This window comes from Salvelinus sp. IW2-2015, linkage group LG4q.1:29 (assembly GCF_002910315.2).
Source record: "Salvelinus sp. IW2-2015 linkage group LG4q.1:29, ASM291031v2, whole genome shotgun sequence".
Classification (NCBI taxonomy): domain Eukaryota; kingdom Metazoa; phylum Chordata; class Actinopteri; order Salmoniformes; family Salmonidae; genus Salvelinus; species Salvelinus sp. IW2-2015.
In genome coordinates, this window is record NC_036842.1 from 13847195 (window position 1) to 13869951 (window position 22757).

The 22757-nt window shown below is 43.6% G+C and overlaps 2 protein-coding genes across 3 annotated transcripts in view; both read right to left on the bottom strand.

The window, feature by feature from the left end:
* Positions 1-12899: 12899 nt before the first annotated feature.
* On the bottom strand, positions 12900-16433 carry LOC111961517 (developmentally-regulated GTP-binding protein 1). The gene is made up of 9 exons (XM_023983848.2): positions 16216-16433; positions 15575-15698; positions 15288-15463; positions 14856-14925; positions 14591-14760; positions 14306-14436; positions 13946-14113; positions 13675-13797; positions 12900-13255 (listed from the first exon to the last, which is right to left on the bottom strand). The coding sequence occupies exons 1-9, from the start codon at positions 16252-16254 to the stop codon at positions 13156-13158; spliced, it is 1101 nt and encodes a 366-aa protein (XP_023839616.1). The 5' UTR covers positions 16255-16433; the 3' UTR covers positions 12900-13155.
* Positions 16434-17230: 797 nt separating this feature from the next.
* The window catches only part of LOC111961518 (small conductance calcium-activated potassium channel protein 2-like), a 32973-nt gene continuing 27446 nt past the window's right edge, over positions 17231-22757 (bottom strand). For both annotated transcript variants that reach the window (XM_023983850.2, XM_070441780.1), the window contains one exon: positions 17231-19492. In XM_023983850.2, coding sequence (XP_023839618.1) covers positions 19468-19492 — 25 coding nt within the window. In that variant the 3' untranslated portion in view covers positions 17231-19467. The remainder of the gene's footprint in view (positions 19493-22757) is intronic.

Consider the following 22757-nt stretch of genomic DNA (forward strand, 5'->3'; position numbering starts at 1 on the left):
AACCCCTGAGGCTGCATTCACGTAGCTGGGGATTTTAACAAGGCTAATCTAAAAACAAAACTCCCTAAATTCTTATCAGCATATCGATTGTGCTACCAGGGCTGGAAAAACCCTAGATCATTGTTATACTAATTTCCGCGACGCATATAAGGCCCTCCCCCGCCCCCCTTTCGGAAGCTGACCACGACTCCATTTTGTTGATTCCAGCCTACAAACAGAAACTAAAAACAACACTCCCGCACTCAGGTCTGTTCAACCGCTGTCCGACCACTGATTCCACTCTTCAAGACTGCTTCGATCACGCGGATTGGAATATGTTCCGCATTGCGTCCAACAACAATATGGACGAATATGCTGATTCGGTGAGCGAGTTCATTAGGAAGTGCATTGACGATGTCGTACCCACAGCAACGATTAAAACATTCCCAAACCAGAAACCGTGGATTGACGGCAGCATTCGCGTGAAACTGAAAGCGCGAACCACTGCTTTTAACCAGGGCAGGGTGACCGGAAGCATGACCGAATACAAACAGTGTAGCTATTCTCTCCGGCAACAATCAACAGGCATAGTCCCAGTAAGAGAAAAAAATCGAGTCGCAATTCAAAGCTCAGACACAAGAGGTATGTGGCAGGGTCTACAGTCAATCACGGATTACAAAAAGAAAACCAGCCCCGTCGGCGACCAGGATGTCTTGCTCACACAGGCTAAACAACTTTTTTGCCCGCTTTGAGGACAATACAGTGCCACTGACACGGCCCCCTACCAAAACCTGCGGGCTCTCCTTCACTGCAGCCGAGGTGAGTAAAACATTTAAACGTGTTAACCCTCGCAAGGCTGCAGGCCCAGACGGCATTCCCAGCCGCGTCCTCAGAGCATGCGCAGACCAGCTGGCTGGTGTGTTTACGGACATATTCAATCAATCCTTATCCCAGTCTGCTGTTCCCACATGCTTCAAGAGGGCCACCATTGTTCCTGTTCCAAGAAAGCTAAGGTAACTGAGCTAAACGACTACCGCCGTAGCACTCACTTCCGTCATCATGAAGTGCTTTGAGAGACTAGTCAAGGACCATATCACCTCCACCCTACCGGACACCCTAGACCCACTCCAATTTGCTTACCGACCCAATAGGTCCACAGACGACGCAATCGCAACCACACTGCACCCTGCCCTAACCCATCTGGACAAGAGGAATACCCATGTGAGAATGCTGTTCATCGATTACAGCTCAGCATTTAACACCATAGTACCCTCCAAACTCGTCATCAAGCTCGAGACCCTGGGTCTCGACCCCGCCTGTGCAACTGGGTCCTGGACTTCCTGACGGGCCGCCCCAGGTGGTGAGGGTAGGTAACAACATCTCCACCCTGCTGATCCTCAACACTGGGGCCCCACAAGGGTGCGTTCTGAGCCCTCTCCTGTACTCCCTGTTCACCCACGACTGCGTGGCCATGCACGCCCCAACTCAATCATCAAGTTTGCGGATGACACTACAGTGGTAGGCTTGATTACCAACAACGACGAGACGGCCTACAGGGAGGAGGTGAGGGCCCTCGGAGTGTGGTGTCAGGAAAATAACCTCACACTCACGTCAACAAAACAAAGGAGATGATTGTGGACTTCAGGAAACAGCAGAGGGAGCACCCCCCTATCCATCGACGGGTCAGTAGTGGAGAAGGTGGAAAGTTTTAAGTTCCTCGGTGTACACATCACGGACAAACTGAATTGGTCCACCACACAGACAGCGTCGTGAAGAAGGCGCAGCAGCGCCTCTTCAACTCAGGAGGCTGAAGAATTCGGCTTGTCACCAAAAGCACTCACAACTTCTACAGATGCACAATCGAGAGCATCCTGTCGGGCTGTATCACCGCCTGGTACGGCAACTGCTCCGCCACAACCGTAAGGCTCTCCAGAGGGTAGTGAGGTCTGCAGAACGCATCACCGGGGCAAACTACCTGCCCTCCAGGACACCTACACCACCCGATGTCACAGGAAGGCCATAAAGATCATCAAGGACAACACACCCAAGCCACTGCCTGTTCACCCCGCTATCATCCAGAAGGCGAGGTCAGTACAGGTGCATCAAAGCAGGGACCGAGAGACTGAAAAACAGCTTCTATCTCAAGGCCATCAGACTGTTTAACAGCCCCCATAACATTTAGGCGCCGCTGCCAACATACTGACTCAACTCCAGCCACTTTAAAAATGGGAATTGATGGAAATTATGTAAAAATGTACACTAGCCACTTTAAACAATGCCACTTAATATAATGTTTACATACCCTACATTACCCATCTCATATGTATATACTGTACTCTATATCATCTACTGCATCTTGCCATCTTTATGTAATACATGTACCACTAGCCACTTTAAACTAGCCACTTTATGTTTACATACCCTACAGTACTCATCTCATATGTATATACCGTACTCTATACCATCTACTGATCTTGCCTATGCCGTTCTGTACCACCACTCATTCATATATCTTTATGTACATATTCTTTATCCCTTTACACTTGTGTGTATAAGGTAGTAGTTGTGGAATTGTTAGGTTAGATTACTTGTTGGTTATTACTGCATTGTCGGAACTAGAAGCACAAGCATTTCGCTACCTCGCATTAACATCTGCTAACCATGTGTATGTGACTAATAAAATTTGATTTGATTTATTTTAATAACTGTTTGAAATGTGAGAGGAATATGCCTCTAATTGAGCTTTTGTTTTGAGATGGTCAGTTGTAGAGCAACTGTATGCTGAGCATAAGTAACTTTGGTTTCTATATTGAAATACTACTGTATGCAATGTTTTGAGAATGTCCACTTGTGATTGTACACTTTCTGGTGTGCTTTCACTTTTTCTTTCTAGACAACTATGTCCACCACCTGTAGGCCACAGTGGTGTGTTCTATAAACTAAATCTCTTTTTCAACATGCAGTTGAACACCTTGGGTATGATTTCCAGAAGTTGATTCCTTAGAAATTGTGTAGAGAAATTGAGAAGAACAGGAAATCTATGAAACCAGAAGAAGTTAGTTGTCATTGTATGATTCCATGTTGAAATGGAGCAACTAATCAGATTCAATAAATCCATTTGAAGTATATTGTATTTTGCCTTAATCTTTGGCTACACTATAATAACTTTGATGAAGCCTTTAGAAATGCTATAAATTTTAAACTCTTATTGAAATGCAATGCTTAAATGTTAACAAGTAATGAAATACTAATGTATTATAAAAAGGTTTTATAACATATCATTATCTAGCTCGCATGCTTTAGCTAGTGCAGTGCCATTGTCTTCATCAGCTAAAGAGTGGCGCAGTGGTCTAAGGCACTGCAGCTGGCGGTCTAGAGGCACTGCAGCGGCTAAGCGCACTGCAAGCGGTCTAAGGCACTGCAGCGGTCTAAGGCACTGCAGCGGTCTAAGGGCACTGCAGCAGCGGTCTAAGGCACTGCAGCGGTCTAAGGCACTGCCAGCGGTCTAAGGCACTGCAGCGGTCTAAGGCACCTGCATCGCGGTTGGTCTAAGGCACTGCAGCGGTCTAAGGCAACTGCAGCGGTCTAAGGCACTGCAGCGGTCTAAGGCACTGCAGCGGTCAAAGGCACTGCAGCGGTCTAAGGCACTGCAGCGGTCTAAGGCACTGCAGCGGTCTAAGGCCTGCAGCCGGTCTAAGGCACTGCAGCGGTCTAAGGCACTGCAGCGGTCTAAGGCACTGCAGCGGTCTAAGGCACTGCAGCGGTCTAAGGCACTGCATCTCAGTGCTAGAGGCGTCACTACAGACCCTGGTTCGATTTCAGGCTGTATCACAACCGGCCGTGATTGGGAGTCCCATAGGGCTGCGCACAATTGGCAGCGTCGTTAGGGTTTGGCCGGGGTAGGCTGTCATTGTAAATAAGAATTTGTTCTTACCTTTAACTAGTTAAATAACATTTAAAAATCAGCATATCCTGTCCCTTTAGGGCCGCCATAACAATAATTTTACCTAGGAGTCATTCGTCAGTCGTGTGATGTTTCTCCTGCAATGCCAAGCTGCTCCTTCCTGGATGTGTTTTATTTATTCCGCTCAACCTTCTTTTTGTAAGATGGGTGCCACGTACCCCCAGTGGCCAGATCTGTGTTAGCCCGATACCCAAATCTTTTCAGGACACAAATGTACTTCTCTCCCAAAATGAACAATCGTTATGGACATTTAAATCTTAGCCGCCCGCCCCACTCTGACGTTCTCCTATGAAATCTTTGCCTGAACTCCTATACAGTGTTATATGTAGACAACAGATGGCTGAAGGAGGTACAGGATGTGAAACGGTATAAATGTCAAACCACACCATCCACTGGAAATGTGCAGCGTGATAATGTATGGCATTACTATGACCTACTAAAGACCTACTAAAGAGGGCACAGCCTGTATACAAACGGCAACACGCATTCGGATCACGTTGGTTTACAAGATCATTTTTCCTGGACAAAGAAAGCAAGGTTTGGTTTTTATAGCATGATGGAGGAGATAAGTGGGTAAATAAAACAATCTCTGTCTGAGCGGGAACATGGTCAGTTCTGTTTTAGAGGGTGAAAGCCATTTCCTCATTGCTTCCATATATGATGACATCGGATGTTTTACTTGTGCTTAGACTGAATCATCTGGTTGACAAACCCAGTTGATACAAATCATAAAGCATTTTATGATACAAATGAACCATAAAAGTCTGAAGAATGTCTACCTTTGGATAAAACTTCTTTGAACATTAAAATCAGAGGCTGACAATGTTTTTGAGAGTTTATTCAAATTAGTGAATGATCTTAAGGTAATTCCTTTCACACCACCCAGAGACTGCATTAAATGCCCTCCATTGTGAATTCAGACCACAAAACTGGATAAAGAGAAAGCTGAGTATACATGTGAAATCAGCCTATATGCCCATTATCTCTGGGATTGAAAACTTGTTGGCATAAGTAACATTGTGCCAAATGACATATGGTAAATTAATGTCTCAGCAGTATGGTTTTCAGAGCCAATATGTCCACAGTCTTGAGTACTTTGATACCGTGAAGTCTGACCTACTGGTGGAGATTAAAGTGCCTTAGTCAAATGTGGAGACACTTGCGCTAATTGATTGTGGCCATAAATCTGCCACGCTGCAGCCAGCTTGTAGGAAACCACAAAACTGCTTTATTCACAATAATTCAATAAGTCTCTCTCCTTTTGTCCTGTCCAATCCCTTTCCATTTAACACTGACACATTCATTTAAATTTCATAGATTCACACAGTCTTTTTGTTTAATTTATTTGGATCCACAGAAACAACATACTTGTCAGAATATAAGGGGTTAAAAATTGTCCTTCGATTCATCAAATAAAAAATGGCTTCAGATCTTACCCAATGGAAAATGTGCAGTTGTGACTTTTGACCTCACACTAGACTAGTGCATCAATGGAGCCTAATTCTCCTCCTCTTTAAAGTGTGTACTCGTTCACCCTCAAGTATTAAAACGCATTGGATGGGTGTAAGAAATATTGTACTGAAAGTCCATCTACACACACTCCGTCTATACCAATCCGACCCCTTTAAGTCCTTGAGGAGGGGTGACGAGGGCACACCTCGGAGAAAAGTGGTGAGAATCCGAATTGGACAAAGCTCTGTCATAACTATGGATAAATATGTAGGACTTTTTTTACATCCAGTTAAGTATGTAGTGTGGAGAGTGCTCACAAGACTCCAAAGTGCTTGGCACCACCATGAACAGAAGAAGTACTGCATGGTTAGATCAAGCACAATGGGGTCCTGGGCGGAGATGTACAGCCATCTGAGGTTATGTGGGACCAGGTTCAGTCTGGTCAATTAAAGGTGGGATGGTAGAGCTAAAAAAGTAGAATCCTGTAAAAAGTACATTTTGATCACTTTGATAGAAAAATGCATGACTGGAGCCAGTCAGTCCATCACGAGTGAATATTGTAATCCGCTCTAAAATCATGAAAGGAACAATCCGCCACCAGAATATGCTATTTATTGATGCTTTGGTCTTCCAACAACTCTGTTTGTGATCCGAGGACAACACCACAGCTCTACAGCATTGATAGCCCAGGAGGAAGTGGTGGATGTCCATTGGCATCAGGGAGGGTTGCAGACCTGGGGAGTGATGGGCCCAAATGACACCGACTTACACACTATTGAGATAGGGGCAGTGTTCGTAATACAGTGTGGCTAGGGACATCAAGAAAATTACAAAAAAGGATTAGTCATAGGTCACACTCACTGCAGTGAAAGCGGGCACCGCCCTTCCTGCGCATAGACTGCGACAAACCCCGCCCTCCCATCCTTCGTACCCCACCCCATTAGATACATAAAACACATACATTTTCACCGTTTAACTCAGATTTTTTTTACATCAACATAATATGAATCAAAACAGAACAACAGGAAGAGTTTGTTAATGAAATTACTACTACGTTATGGGGAATCAATGAAAACAGAGTTTGGTGGAATGATTGTTATCTTGTTAAAGTACATCAATATCTCCAGCTCTTAGGTCCTCCAGCTAATGGACAAAGAATAGTCTCAATGTCCAAGGACAAAGATGGAACAGCTCGGGAACAGCAGATACAGCCAGCCATATCACCAGTGTCCATCTGTAGAAATTTGCCATCTCATTAGACCTGAGACTCAACCACTTTTGACATGATGGTCCGAACCTGGTTATCGGTCACTGGACTCAGTGGTCAGTCAGTATGAAATAATGCCCTCCACAGATGGAAAACGGATGATTTCTCTAAAAGACCTGTGAGGACAGCCCCATCAGCGGGTTTGGAAATATTGTTACCTCCATTCTTTACTATATCCCCTGGGATATCTTATTGAAATGGGAAGTGTTTCAGTGATAATCAAGTTAAGCTCCGACAACTGAACCACTTTGTGTGATGAAATGAGAAAAGATATGCATGCATGGATGGAAGAGTGACTGACAACTTGTGTATAGAGCGATGGGCATGGGGTTTTGGTAACAGAATATAAGTGTTAATAAAGGGGAAAAAATGGACTATGGAAGGTTGATATGTCCAGGGAAAACTGCTCTGCAAAGACAGAGCTGTCCATCTGAGTATTTGATTGTTTCAGGTGGACAAAGGTGGCGCGATGGTATTATGGTTGGTGGGATGGTGCCATGGTTTTTATGCATGGACATATGATTTCACACATGCTGTTTTAACAATTTCAATTTCTCTGAGTGTCCTAAACTAAGGTCTTTCAAACTAAGCTATATTTTTCTAAACTATAAACCTCACAATTTATAGAATACACTGTATATTAGACGGGAGAAAGTTTCATTTGTCTCCCTTCATCCACAGGACTTGGATGAACGATCATCTTTGTCCTCTTCCACTGAAGGCAGGACTACAGAAAAACAGAAATCTCAAATAGCTGTAAAACCAGGGGTACTGTGGACCAAGGGTCATGGAAGCAGTCAGAGGATCTCAAGACAATTAGGCAAATATAAAACACTAGGAACACTAGAACATTCAGAATTTCAATATACATTACCCGTTATACCTCACATGTCCATTATACCTCAGCCGTCTTTGAAGCACTCCAACTGGTGTCACTGGAAAGTCACTCCCTCCAACCTGGTCTGTCCATGGAGACCCTCAGTCTCCATCCTTCCTGCCCCGGAGCCGATGGTGGGACGTCCAGCTTGGTGGGGTAGAGTTGAGGGTCGTGAGAAAGAGCAGGTGCTCCTTTTAGCTGGGTGTCTCGCCTCTAGCTCAACTGGAGACAGACTGTCATGACTGCGTCTTCTCCAACACCCCCAAAGCCCGTACCCCCAGCCCCTCCTTCAAGTTAGGAGGGGTTAGGGATTTTCTCCTGGGATAGGTGGACTGGCGAGAAGGACTCGGGCAGGGTGGGATTGTATGTGGTATGGGGAGTTTGGGGGGGTTGGTCCCGCATTTCATAAATATTAATAGAGAGTCCTCCCCTCTCCGAAAGGGGCAGATTCTTTAATTTCGTTAGAGGGGGAAGTGCTTTATTCACTTAATGGCTTTTATTAGTGGCCGGTCTTCAACTCTTTCATTACCTAAAGTGCTGCTATAATTTACAGAGGGGAAGGGTGGGGGAGGGGCACTGTCCCGAGGAGCATCACTCATGCCGCTGTTGACCAGCCAGCCACTGCTCTGTCTAAACCTCTGCAGCTTTTCTCAGAAAGAGTGGCCATTCTGTCTCAAAGACTGACAACTATCTCCAACATTGAATACACTCTAAATAAAGTCCTCTTCATACCATTGGAGAGTTGTTACAGGAAGTGTTGAGGGCAAATGCTAGGTTTCCCCTTGTGGCAGATTTTTCCCTCACCTGAACAATTGAAAAGGATACTTTCTTGCAAATACATGTGTTATTGACTAGATCTGTTGTCATTGGATGCCTGTTATAAAAATGTAATTAAAGCAATATATTGAAATGCTACTTTAGAGTGAACACATTAGTGTTATCTAGAAAATAAGAAAAACACGTGGAAACATTTCAATTAAAAAATGATATATTTTGTGTGAGGGATAAGGCTGTGTATCATAATGTATGCCATGACAATATTGGTGTTCAGTTATGACATTACTTGGCCAATATAGTAAAAGGCAGTGATCAATTCAAAATGCACTATTTGCTGACTAGGCCATGTCCATACCCTCCCTTTCTCGCTGTACATCATAGACAGACATGCTTATGGATTCAGATAAAATCCTCCTCCTTAGAACATGACATGTATCTTTTATTTGGTTATAAAAAGCTATTTTGAAATAATATTTGATCAGATGTGTCCTGCCCTGTGAAACATTCTGTGATCATTAACACACGGAGGCACTTTATTGAAAGTGTCCTGAGCAAATTTCCGATATGACCCTATCATGATATCCATCTAATCATGCGCAAAAAAAATAAAATCCTTGTCTTCGTAACTACTAACGTGTGGCAACTGGAGAGTGCTCTGGCACAAAATGGCTGATCCATCTCATACAGCTGGGTTAAGACACATTGGCATTAGATAATGTATACATGCCAAAGTGCTTCAAGATCTGATGAAATGCTATTCACTAGTGGGTTATCTGTGTTTCTGAACAGATGGGGTAGAATGTCCCCAGACTGTGTCTGAGTGAATGAACTGATTAACCTGAATGACCACCCATGTTGGAGAGGGGGTGGGATGCCAGCCTGACTGACTGCCTGTATCATCAATGTCACATAAATCAGTGGCCAACAGGCCTTTCAAATAAAACCTTTGTATTGGACAGTGAGACGGTCTCTGGGTAAGTAATGTGTAGTCCAGAGGGGTATACTACAAAGCAGGATAGTTAGCCAACTAACTTGCCTAAATATTCAAAGAATATCTATATATTTTGTAGAAAGATAAACTTGAAATGGTCATGGTCTAATTTATTTAACACGATGAAAAGACATATCCAATTTGAGCTTTTTTCATGAACCATAAAATCTAAAGTTATTTCTGGGTGTGTTGATACCTACCCTTACCACCTGGGGGCGGCCCGTCAGGAAGTCCAGGATCCAGTTGCAGAGGGAGGTGTTTAGTCCCAGGGTCCTTAGCTTATTGATGAGCTTTGAGGGCACTATGGCGTTGAAAGCTGAGCTGTAGTCAATGAATAGCATTCTCACATAAACTCAGAATAAAAAGAAACGCTCTCTCACTGTCAACTGCGTTTATTTTCAGCAAACTTAACATGTGTAAATATTTGTATGAACATAACAAGATTCAACAACTGAGGCATAAACTGAACAAGTTCCACAGACATATGACTAACAGAAATGGAGTAATGTGTCTCTGAACAAGGGGGGGGGGGTCAAAATCAAAAGTAACAGTCAGTATCYGGTGTGGCCACCAGCTGCATTAAGTAGTGCATCTCCTCCTCATGGACTGCACCAGATTTGCCCGTTCTTGCTGTGAGATGTTACCCCACTTTTCCACCAAGGCACCTGCAGGTTCCCGGACATTTCTGGGGGGAATGGCCCTAGCCCTAACCCTCCGATCCAACAGGTCCCAGACTTGCTCAATGGGATTGAGATCCGGGCTCTTCGCTGGCCATGGCAGAACATTGATTGCAAGAAATCACGCACAGGACGAGCAGTATGGCTGGTGGCATTGTCATGCTGGAGGGTCAGGATGAGCCTCCAGGAAGGGTACCACATGAGGGAGGAGGATGTTGCGGACAGTCTGGGCACTGATGGAGGGATTGTGCTTTCCTGGTGTAACTCGGGCAGTTGTTGCCATCCTGTACCTGTCCCGCAGGTGTGATGTTTGGATGTACCGATCCTGTGCAGGTGTTGTTACACGTGGTCTGCCACTTCCGAGGAAGATCAGATGTCCGTCCTGTCTCCCTGTAGCACCATCTTAGGCGTCTAACAGTACGGGCATTGCAATTTATTGCCCTGGCCACATCTGCAGTCCTCATGCCTCCTTGCAGCATGCCTAAGACATGTTCACGCAGATGAGCAGGGACCCTGGGCATCTTTCTTTTGGTGTTTTTCAGAGTCAGTAGAAAGGCCTCTTAAGTGTCCTAAGTTTTTATAACTGTGACCTTAATTGCCTACCATCTGTAAGCTGTTAGTGTCTTAATGACCATTCCACAGGTGCATGTTCATTAATTGTTTATGGTTCATTGAACAAGCATGGGAAAGTGTTTAAACCCTTTACAATTAAGATCTGTGACGTTATTTGGATTTTTACAAATTATCTTTGAAAGACAGGGTCCTGAAAAAGGGACGTTTCTTTTTTTGCTGAGTTTAGGTATTCCTTTTGTCCAGGTGGGAAAGGGCAGTGTGGAGTGCAATAGAGATTGCGTCATCTGTGGATCTGTTAGGGCGGTATGCAAATTGGAGTTAGTCTAGGGTTTCTGGGATAATGGTGTTGATGTTAGCCATGACCAGCCTTTCAAAGCACTTCATGGCTACAGACATGAGTGCTACGGGTCGGTAGTCATTTAGGCAGGTTACCTAAGTGTTCTTGGGCTCTGGGACTATGGTGGTCTGCTTAAAACATGTTGGTATTACAGACTCGGACAGGGAGAGGTTGAAAATGTCAGTGAAGACACTTGCCAGTTGGTCAGCGCATGCTTGCAGTACACGTCCTGGTAATCCGTCTGGCCCTGCGGCCTTGTGAATGTTGAACTGTTTAAAGGTCTTACTCACATCGGCTGCGGAGAGCGTGATCACACAGTCTTCCGGAACAGCTGGTGCTCTCATGCATGTTTCAGTGTTATTTGCCTCGAAGCGAGCACAGAAGTAGTTTAGCTCGTCTGGTAGGCTCGTGTCACTGGGCAGCTCTCGGCTGTGCTTCCCTTTGTAGTTTGTAATAGTTTGCAAGCCCTGCCACATCCAACGAGCATCAAAGCCGGTCTAGTACGATTCAATCTTAGTCCTGTATTGACGCTTTGCCTGTTTGATGATTCATCTGAGGGCATAGCGGGATTTCTTATAAGCTTCCGGGTTAGGATCCCGCTCCTTGAAAGCGGCAGCTCTAGCCTTTAGCTCAGTGCGGATGTTGCCTGTAGTCCATGGCTTCTGGTTGGGAACTGTACGTACAGTCACTGTGGGGACGACGTCGTCGATTCTCTTATTGATGAAGCCGATGACTGAGGTGGAGTATTCCTCAATGCCATTGGATGAATTCCGGAACATTTCCCAGTCTGTGCTAGCAAAACAGTCCTTTAGAGTAGCATCCGCGTCATCTGACCACTTCCATATTGAGCGGGTCACAGGTATTTCCTGCTTTAGTTTTTGCTTGTAAGCCGGATAGAATTATGGTCAGATTTGCCAAATGGAGGGCGGTTGAGGGCTTTGTATGCGTCTCTGTGTGTGGAGTAAAGGTGGTCCAGAGTTTTTTCCCATCTGGTTGCACATTTAACATGCCGATAGAAATTTGGTAAGACGGATTTAAGTTTCCCTGCATTAAAGTCCCCGGCCACTAGGAGCGCCGCCTCTGGGTGAGTGTTTTCCTGTTCGCTTATGGCAGAATACAGCTCGTTGAGTGTGGTCTTAATGTCAGCATCAGTCTGTGGTGGTATGTAGACAGCTACAAAAAATACAGATGAAAACTCTCTAGGTAGATAGCGTAGTCTAGTTTATCATGAGATACTCTACCTCAGGCGAGCAAAACCTAGAGACTTCCTTAGATATCGTGCACCAGCTGTTATTTACAAAAATACATAGTCCGCCGCCCCTTGTCTAACCAGACGCCGCTGTTTTATCCTGCCGATACAGCATATAACCAGACAGCTGTATGTTAATAATGTCGTCGTTCAGCCACGACTCCGTGAAGCATAAGATATTAGTTTTGAATGTCCCGTTGGTAGTTTAATCTTCCACGTAGGTCATCGATTTTATTTTCCAAAGATTGCATGTTTGCTAGCAGAATGGAAGGCAGTGGGGGTTTATTCGATCGCCTACAACTTCTCAGAAGGCAGCCCACCCTCCGCCCCCTTTTTCTCTGCCTTCTCTTCACACAAATGACATGGATCTGGGCCTGTTCCCGGGAAAGCAGTATGTCATTCACGTCGGGCTTGTCAGACTCGTTAAAGGGGAAAAAAAGGATTCTGCCAGTTCGTGGTGAGTAATCGCAGTCCTGATGTCCAGAAAGGATTTTTTCTCATAAGATACAGTAGCAGCAACATTATGTACAAAATAAGTTAAAAAATAAGAACGTTTCATAAGAACAGTCTCTCACCATTGAAAGTACAGAGATGGAGCAGGACACACCCATGTAACTGTGGCAGGATTTTGTGAGGGAAATTTGAATGTTATGAAGTTATATTTGTCACTGTTGTTCAACATAGTAATTACAGTGCATCTTTCAAGGCATAAACCCAATGACATTTATGATGTAAAATAAAAGACGACCCCATAAGTCATATTTATGGTGTTTATTTGATATTTTTGAGAGTCAAGGATAATACTCTTCGATGGATTTAATGAATCACATGTCGGCATAAGTGGGAGGTAAACGCAACATGGACATTCATATTTTTTCTTTTCCGTTTTCAAATTCCAAAATAAAATTGAGAACCACAAGACACAGATGTTCTCGTGGATATGTTTGAGAGGGGTCTTCATGAGCAGCAGACTATTCCCTGGGATGAGAAAATTAAGCAATCAGGAGTCTTTTTACTTTTTCACCAGCTGGATAACGTCCTCATCCTCCATGACATGGTCTTTTCCCACCTTCTGGGGGTTGTGTTTCACTGAAGCACCCCACACCAGAGCACTGAAAAGACAGGAAGACGGAGTGTTAGAACAATACCAACCAGCTGCAACATTGAATCATATTTGTCTGTGTGCTGGACACAGTGGCAGCTAAGGCTGCGTTTAAACAGGCAGCCCAATTCTGATATTTTTTTCCACTAATTGGTCTTTTGACCAATCAGATCAGCTCTGATGTGATTGGTCAAAAGACAAATTAGAGGAAAACATATCAGAATTGGGTACCCATGTGAATTTTGAAAGTAAAAAAAAAAAAAAGATAAATGTTATATATATAGTGTTTATATAGTATAGTTTTTTTAAAGTGCATTATTTCTTACTGATTGTGGCTTTAAATCAGTTAAATACTGGGAGTGTACCCCAGTCTTTTCATAAACATCAACAAGATGCACAAAAGCCATTCATCAACAGGATAGTACTCACTATTTTAATTCTTTGAGGAGGCTTTTATGAATCTTCAAACAGAAGTCCTCCACTGCAGTATGTTCAGTAGGTAGAACAACTGGAGATGTGTAGTCAGGAAGCTGGCCTTTGGGTTTGGTGTATCTGGGGGACAACACATTCAAATGATTAATTCACAAAAACAACATTTTTCCAAGTAGTACAAAACAGTTCTGTGTGTAATAGGAATTATATTTCATATAGGGTTCCAATGTCCCATCTAAGGGCTGTTAGGTTGAGTGTGTTTCCTTACATGCGCACTAGGTGCAAGTAGTCCCACATCTTCTCCAGAAGGTCATCAAAATTCCAGCGGGAGTGGGCAGAGATGGGCACGCAGTGGGGCACCTTGTAGATGATGTCCAGCTCTTCAATGGAGATCTGGTCAATTTTGTTGAGCACATAAATGCAGGGGATGTACACTCTGGTGGGATTAAACAGAACTGTTATGTCAGCAGGTCTGTAGGGGAGCGTTGACCTTACTTTGGAATGGGGTATAGTGGGACTTTGGCTAGGGGGTATAGGTTGGATCCAATCATTGATTAATTAAGGATTAAGAATAAAAAAACTCAATAAAAAATGACATCCGAGTTTGTAGAAGTGCTCAGCTGCTTACCGGTTTCCCTCCACCACGTCGATGAGGTCATCAGCCGTGGAGTCACTGCGCAGGGTGATGTCAGCGTTGTGGATCTTGTACTCGGCCAGGATGCTCTTCACTGCGTCACCGTCCAGCTCACTCTGTGGACACTGGAGAAGGAGCAAGAACACCAGCATAAGCCCATTGAAATCAAATGAGAGGGATAAAAGAAGAAACTACTTCCAGAGATAGATAACTGTGAAGAGAGAGAGAAATAGGAACAGGTTGAGCTGGACGTGAAAGTGTTGTATTAAACAGACGTACTGTGACAGTGAAGTTGATGCCTCCTTTGTCCTTCTTCTTGAAGCCGATGTTGGGCGGCTTCTTGTTGAGGCGGATTCCAAAGCCCTCCAGCTCGTGTTCAATCAGCTTCTTGTGGCCCAGAGGCTTTAGAACATCCAACACTATGAGGATCAGGTTGCATGTTCGAGCCACTGGGAAAAGAAAGACCACAGTTACAAACTACCTTCAAGGTGTGTGAGTGTGACATGTTTGTGTATGGTTCTGATGGTTCACTGATGGCTCTCACCTGCGATGACCTGTCGTCCTCTACCCTTGCCATCTTTGGCCCCCTCGATGATACCTGGGAGATCCAGGAGCTTGGAGACACAAAAGTGGAATAAACATACAAATACTGAAACATCTCCTGTAAAACAACCACAAATTAAGTAGCAAAAATACCAATTATCACTGTTAGTACAGATTGTCCTCTATTGGCCGTAAAGGAAAACTCCACCCAAAATACATATTTTGGTATTTTCTTCATTAGTCCCCTGTTGATACAGTCCCAAAATGTTTTATACATCAGCAGTCAAGTTTTCAAGATAATGGACTTTCAAGAAGACAAGTGTCACTTGCCACATCATCATGATGATGTGGAAGTGACACTTGTCTTCTTGAAAGTTCGACAGTTTTAGTGGATTTTTCCTTTAAGCTGAGGTGTAAGATGCACATAAAGTACCTGTATTTTGGCACCCTTGTAGCGGATCACTCCTGGTACTGTGGTGAGGGTGGTGAACTCATAGGCCGCCACCTCAGAGTACACCCCTGCCAGGTTACTTAGCAAAGTAGACTTGCCCACTGAGGGGAACCCTACAAACCCGATACGGGCATCACCTGTTTTTGCCACATCAAAACCTATACAACAAAGAGTGACACATTAGTATTCATTACAATATGACAAGATCTTGTCTACCTCAACTTATCTCCACTACACACAAAATATGATGATCACCAGTCAGGACACACCTTCCCCTGTGCCTCCTCCACTGCCTCCCTTTGGTGTGATAAGTTCTCTCCTCATCTTGGCCAGACGAGCTTTGAGCAACCCCAAGTGGTTAGACGTGGCCTTGTTCTTCTGAGTTCGAGCCATCTACCCAACACAGACAGAGGATGTTTAAATCATTCATATTCAACACAATAACAGCCAGAACTATAATATTAGCTAGGCCTACTTGTCCAGAGCCAAGTTGTTGCGATGGCTGGCTTTCGACTGATCACAAAGAAAACAGTCATCACGACACCGGGGTGAATTACAATCTGTCAAAGCTGGTGAACTCCGGCGTGGTTCTATACGTACCGGCGCCGGTTAGCATGCTACTGGTGTTTAAATAGCTAGTCAGTTAACGTTACCCTGCCAACAACATAACGTTAGCTAGCTAATTTACAGTAGCTTACATTAAAAGCACAATAACACACAGCTATACTCAGACTCGGGTGTCTGACATCATATTATGGTTCTATTCATTTTTTAAGGAGAAATCCATTGTAAGGCCTTGATTAGCCAAGTTAAATTTAGCCAACTAGCTAGGCATCTAGTCAATTGGCCAAACAAAATGTGATTCACAGCTAACGCGTTAGCTAGCATTCGCGACCGTTAACGAACTTACCTCGGCCTCAATTTCTGCTATTTTGGCGAGTAAACTCATCTTGTAGCTGGTCCTTAGATATCACTATAACGATTAAACAAGTTTAATAGCAAAGTTGTTAAATTTTGTAGTTTTATCACGCAATCATACAAGACTAGCTAGCAACAGCTAGCACCCATGCTTTCAACCTGTGGCTGGGGTCTCAGAGTCTTGGCGGCTCTCGCGAGGACGAAGAGGGAAGCAAACCAAAGAAACTCGATGGCATACTGGGCAAACTCAGAAAAGGCGTTGTAGTTGGCGCCACCTACTGGAATGAAGTAGTTTGCAGATTTGTATTAGCTATCTGGCATAAAAAAAGAAGAATACAAAAATACAAATAAAACAAGTTAGCTGACATGACATATTTCGTGCAACAGCAATGACATAAATGTTGCAGAAATTATGTAATTTAACACATTTCAAATACAAGATTCATGCTTGGTTTTGACAAATCATAAATTAAATGTATCTGACGCTGCATAATTCAACACACGCACTCTCTCTCTCTCCCCCCCTCCTTCCCTCAGTCCACCCCATCTCTCTCTCGTGCCCTCTCTCTCCCTCCTTCCGTCCGCCCCCCCAGGCCGTCCCTGCTCCTCTCTCTCCTTTCCCTCTCTCCTACTCCTCCCCCCCACCCCCTCTCTCTTCCCCTCCCTCTCTCCCTCTTTCAGTCCGTCCCTGTCTCTCTCCTCTCCTTCCCTCCCTCCCTCCCTTCCCTTTCCGTCCGTCCGTCCGTCCGTCCCGTCCGTCCACCCCCCCCCCCCCCCCCCTCTATCGTTCGCTCTCTCCCTCTCGTTTGCTCTCTCGTTCGCTTCTCTCCCTCCCTCCCTCAGGCCGTCCCCGTCTCTCTTTTCGTCCTCCCTCCCTCCTTCTGTCCCCCACCCCTCTCTCTCTCTCCCCCTCCCTCCTCAGCGCGTCCCCGTCTCCTCTTTCCTTCCGTCCGTGCCCCTCCCTCTCTCTCCAGTCAAATGGATGGTATTAGTAATGCACACGCATCTGGTAAGTAGTCGTTTTTATTGTTTAATATTTCTATCGCATACAGTACATAATATCTCAAAAGTATCTATGTTGCTAAAATTTCTGGATCGACTGTCAGTGTTTTAAAGCTCTAATACCAACAACAGTACATTCAACACTGTAGATGGGATTGAGCTTTTGGTTGGTTGGACAAGGTCATTGCAGAACGTTGACTAGATAAGTGCCCATCAGATGAATGTGGCACACTCCTTTAACTTCTGAAAACCTTGCAGGAGGGAGGGTGCATATTGCCAAAATGTGCATAAATGGTGGAAGGTTACCTTTATTTCCCTTTGTGACTGGCCAGTGGCCAAGCTATTGCTGTTCAAAACAAAGTTACAAAGCTTTGTTGATAATAATGCTATAATCTTGAGCACATACAATATTTTCACAATTATATGTGTCAGAGATTACTTTTTTTGCAGTTAGGTTTTGACATTTTACTTCTCAATCTGATAACCACCACTCATTATTAAGGATATGTGGTTAAGTAAGTTGCTATATCATCTTCTATACATTCCTCTTGAACTAACAATGTATATTCCTATGGTTTTTGAAAGAGATATATTGAACCTTTTCTGAAGTAAGCTATAATTTCAGAAACAAGACAGGCCTGGTCATGGGAGAGATCATGGGAGGCTCTTCAACATGGTTTCTTAACCCTGGTCCTGGAGGCTTACTGGAAGATATGTTGAATATGCTGGATTTCATCTCGACCAATGCAATGTGTTGCATCATTTATTCTGTTCATATCTCTCCATCATCATTTGCTTGTAAATATTGTGTGAAAGACATATATTGTAAGAGGTGTGGGGAGGTGTGCTTATCCTCATGAACATATAAAAATATGAATTTTCTTTTAAAAGTGAGTTACAGTTCTTGTGAGTTATTGGTTTGCATTGCAACCAACTAGCGTTGCTCAGCTGAAGCAAAAAACAGTATAAATACTAAGTGCCTCCAGGACAAGAGTTGAGATATTTTGAGGAAAGAACAAACTGTGTTTGTGATAATTGAAAGTATTAATTTCAGTAGCCTAGCAGTTTGATATTGAGGTCCCTTTGTGGTACATAGCATGAGGGCTTTGACTTGAGTCACCCTCACTAATTCACAATTTATTAATTGAGCATTGACCATAAATCCATGCCCAAACATCTAAATTGTTCTTATTTTAAGGAGCAACAAAAATGTATATAATATGTCAGTCAGTATTGAAGTGCATTGATTAAAAAGTAAGTGCAAGTACAGATTTATATGCATTCATTTTGATAAGAGGACTAAATTGTTTGCAGTGTGGCCCCAAAAATAGTCATTCTACAGGGGCACTCAGCAACATCAACAAAAAACGCTATAGTTGATGCTGTTTCTAACCTAAAATATATATGTTTTTTCCTCATATTTCAAGCTGCATATGGTACCTCTGAGTGACAGTATGTGGGTGCCTTCTTGTGCTGCCCTCTGTCTGCAGTTCATTCATCTCCATCAAATACTTTTTCCTCAATAAAAAGTATTGCTGTAATGCTTGCTGATTGACAGGTCCCATGATTTCTCAGCTTGCTTTAAGGAACACGGCATCTGAATCAAGCCAGCGGAAGCACAAAGTCTGTGAGAAGAAGCACTATTTTAGTGCCATATCTTTACACCCGGCCGGTAACCTTGCTGTCCTAAAACTGGCTACCTCTGCATAGAGATGGAGTATAGTTCTGATCACAGCCCCCATCGATAGGCCTAATAGTTTTTACTGAGGAAAGCATATTTTTCTACAGTCCTGTCACCAGAGCAAGGAAAACAACATCTTTTGAGATAATAAAAAACAAACAACAGCATCAGTTTAAAATCCATTGTTCCGGTACCTTGGATTCTGTCATCAGAATTTGGATAACACTTATTGAAACCATAAGGCTTTACAATAAATGCAACTTGGCCATATGATGGCAACAGTCTTCTTTGTAGGTGTTCCACTTGGACTCTAGCTGCTCTCGGAGGAGGTGGGTGGTGCCGTGGAGGACGACCTCCGTCTGGAGACAGACTGTGAGCGCTCAGGGCTGTGTTTGTCGTATGGCTGGAGCTGCACCTCCAGGAAGTCCCTGTGCTGCTGGCTGATGACCTGGCTGATGAGTCCGGGCAAGGCCTGCAGGTTCCCCAGCAGAGTCTCCAGCTTGGTCTCCAGCATGGCGATCCTCTTCTCCATGTCCTCCCCTCTCTCGTTCAGGTCTGAGATCAGGTCATACATGATGTTCTGAGTCTGGAGGAGGAGGAGGAGAGACACACAGTCAGAGTAAGAGGGTGAGAGGCTCCCAGAGCACGGGGTGCTTTAGGCTAGAGAGGTTGCAGGCAGTTGTAAAATTATTTATTTGTTTTATTTACCTTATTTTGCATATTTTATGAACCTTTATTTACACAGGCAAGTCAATAAATAAGAACAAATTCTTATTTACAATGACGATCTGTCCAGAGGCGAAGACAGCAGCGACGAAGAGAACAAAACAAAGACATCACAAGAATACACATAGACAGACACACATGGCAACAGTGCATTTGAGACATTTGAGGGGCAAATCCTGACTTAGTCAAATTTTCACTTAGTCGTGCATTAATGTCAAAAGGCTAAGTTAAATTTTTACTGAAATTGAAGTTAGGAGTTGCCCCTCAGCTGAGAAGAGAGAGCATGAAATTGATACTTCTGACTAGATACAGCTTGTGATTCATTTGATCATGGGTTGCATCATTCTAAGTATCTAATCATGCTACTGTTTCCCAATACAACGCTAAACTGTTCCCTGGAGATGTTGATTTTACAGGCTATTAGTTTGCACTCCTGTCAGAACTGAACTCAGTCTACAGCTATTCTCAGACAAAAGGGATACAACACAACTGTCTAGGTAACTGTTGAAAAGAGAACAATCTTGAAGTGCCATCCAAAATGAAATTATTATTCACTGTGATAAAAAGAGTGTTAAAAACACACAGCTGAGTCAATGTAGACAGAGACAGATCAACATAATATAACAAATAGTGTGTCTGGACACAGGTAGCCTAATTAACATTTTACAGAGGTTCATCAGCACAACAAACAACCCACTGGGCACACACTGGTTGAATCAACGTYGTGTCCACGTCATCTCAATGAAAATATGTTGAACGAACGTGGAATAGACGTTGAATGGATGTCTGTGCCCAGTGGGAAAACCGGATGCTGAAGATAAGCAAATCAAATATGAATTGATAACTTGCAGAGAAATTCTGCTGTATACACTTACTAACTTCTGCTCCGGGAAGTTGATCTTCTTCCTCTCGAGACATGGCATGTTATCAAGCAGTGAGATATCCAGTTCTGTGGGGGCTGGAGAGTGGGAGTGAGGGCTGCTGTGTACCGAGCTAATGTTCACTATGAAAGTAATCACTGCCAGCCTGTGGCCAATGCCATCCATCATTCATCTTGTCCTTTTCTCATTTGGGGCAGGAATAATGGGTTGGGTGGCTTGTTTAGAATCACAGTGATCCACTGAGGACCAAAACAACACTGACAGCTATTCACCACTGACACACTCCAACTGGGGCAGATAACGTTTCGCTAGGTTGCATCACTACCACAACCACTCATCACTTCCTATGATGTTTTAAAAGAAAATCATTTTCCACAGATGATCAAGGAATTTAGCATTTATATGCTTAGAGAGATTAAATCTATATCGGAACTCTTGATGTATAGCCCATGAAATGAGGAACCAATTTTATGGTTGCCCCTGAATTCATGAAAATAAGGATGGGACCTTGAGGCGACAGCAAAATGCAACATTTAGAGTTATTGCCCTGCCAAAACCAATCTGAGCCTCTCTCTGTAAGAAGTGAATTGTGGATAGACACATACAGTTGAAGTCAGAAGTTTACATACACCTTAGCCAAATACATTTAAACTCAGTTTCACAATTCCTGACATTTAATCCTAGTAAAACTTCCCTGTCTTAGGTCCGTTAGGATCACCACTTTATTTTAAGAACGTGAAATGTCAGAATAATAGTTGAGAGAATGATTTATTTAAGCTTTTAATTTCTTTCATCACATTCCCAGTGGGTCAGAAGTTCACATACACTCAATTAGTATTTGGTAGCATTTTCTTTAAATTGTTTAACTTGGGTCAAATGTTTTGGGTAGCCTTCCACAAGCTTCCCACAATAAGTTGGGTGAATTTTGGCCCATTCCTCCTGACAGAGCTGGTGTAACTGAGTCAGGTTTGTAGGCTCCTTGCTCGCACACGCTTTTTCAGTTCTGCCATACATTTTCTATAGGATTGAGGTCAGGCTTTGTGATGGCCACTCCAGTACCTTGACTTTGTTGTCCTTAAGCCATTTTGCCACAACTTTGGAAGTATGCTTGGGTCATTGTCCATTTGGAAGACCCATTTGCAACCAAGCTTTAACTTCCTGACTGATGTCTTGAGATGTTGCTTCAATATATCCACATTTTCCTACCTCATGTGCCATCTATTTTGTGAAGTGCACCAGTCCTCCTGCAGCAAAGCACCTCCACAACATGATGCTGCCACCCCGTGCTTCACGGTTGGGATGGTGTTCTTCGGCTTGGAAGCCTCCCCTTTTTCCTCCAAAAATAACAATGGTCATTATGGCCAAACAGTTCTATTTTGTTTCATCAGACCAGAAGACATTTCTCCAAAAAGTACAATCTTTGTCCCCATTTGCAGTTGCAAACCATAGCCTGTCTTTTTTTATGGCGGTTTTGGAGCAGTGGCTTCTTCCTTGCTGAGCGGCCTTTCAGGTTATGTCGCTATAAGACTCGTTTTACTGTGAATATAGATACTTTTGTACCTGTTCTTCCAGCATCGTCACAAGGTTCTTTGCTGTTGTTCTGGGATTGATTTTCACTTTTCACACCAAAGTATGCTCATCTCTGGGAGACAGAACACGTCTCCTTCCTGAGCGGTATGACGGCTGCGTGGTCCCATGGTGTTCATAATTGCGTACTATTGTTTGTACAGATGAACGTGGTACCTTCAGGCGTTTGGAAATTGCTCCCAAGGATGAACCAGACTTGTGGAGGTCTACAATTGTTTTTCTGCAGTCTTGGCTGATTCTTTTTGATTTTCCCATGATGTCAAGCAAAGAGGCACTGAGTTTGAAGGTAGGCCTTGAAATACATCCACAGGTACACCTCCAATTGACTCAAATGATGTCAATTAGCCTATCAGAAGCTTCTAAAGCCATGACATAATTTTCTGGAATTTTCCAAGCTGTTAAAGGCACAGTCAACTTAGTGTATGTAAACCTCTGACCCACTGGAATTGTGATACAGTGAATTATAAGTGAAATAATCCATCTGTAAACAATTGTAGGAAAAATTACTTGTCGTGCACAAAGTAGATGTCCTAACCGACTTGCCAAAACTATAGTTTGTTAACAAGAAATTTGTGGAGTGGTTGAAAAACAAGTTTTAATGACTCCAACCTAAGTGTATGTAAACTTCCAACTTCAACTGTAGATGAACTGAGTCAA

Excerpts from the sequence above, each read along its gene's own strand:
- LOC111961517 (XM_023983848.2), bottom strand. The coding sequence starts at position 16,254 with ATGAGTTTACTCGCCAAAATAGCAGAAATTGAGGCCGAG. Across the intron at positions 15,464-15,574 it reads TGGAGGAGGCACAGGGGAAG|GTTTTGATGTGGCAAAAACA; the intron begins GTGTGTCCTGAC and ends TTTGTTGTATAG. Across the intron at positions 13,256-13,674 it reads CTCCTCAAAGAATTAAAATA|TGCTCTGGTGTGGGGTGCTT; the intron begins GTGAGTACTATC and ends CTGTCTTTTCAG.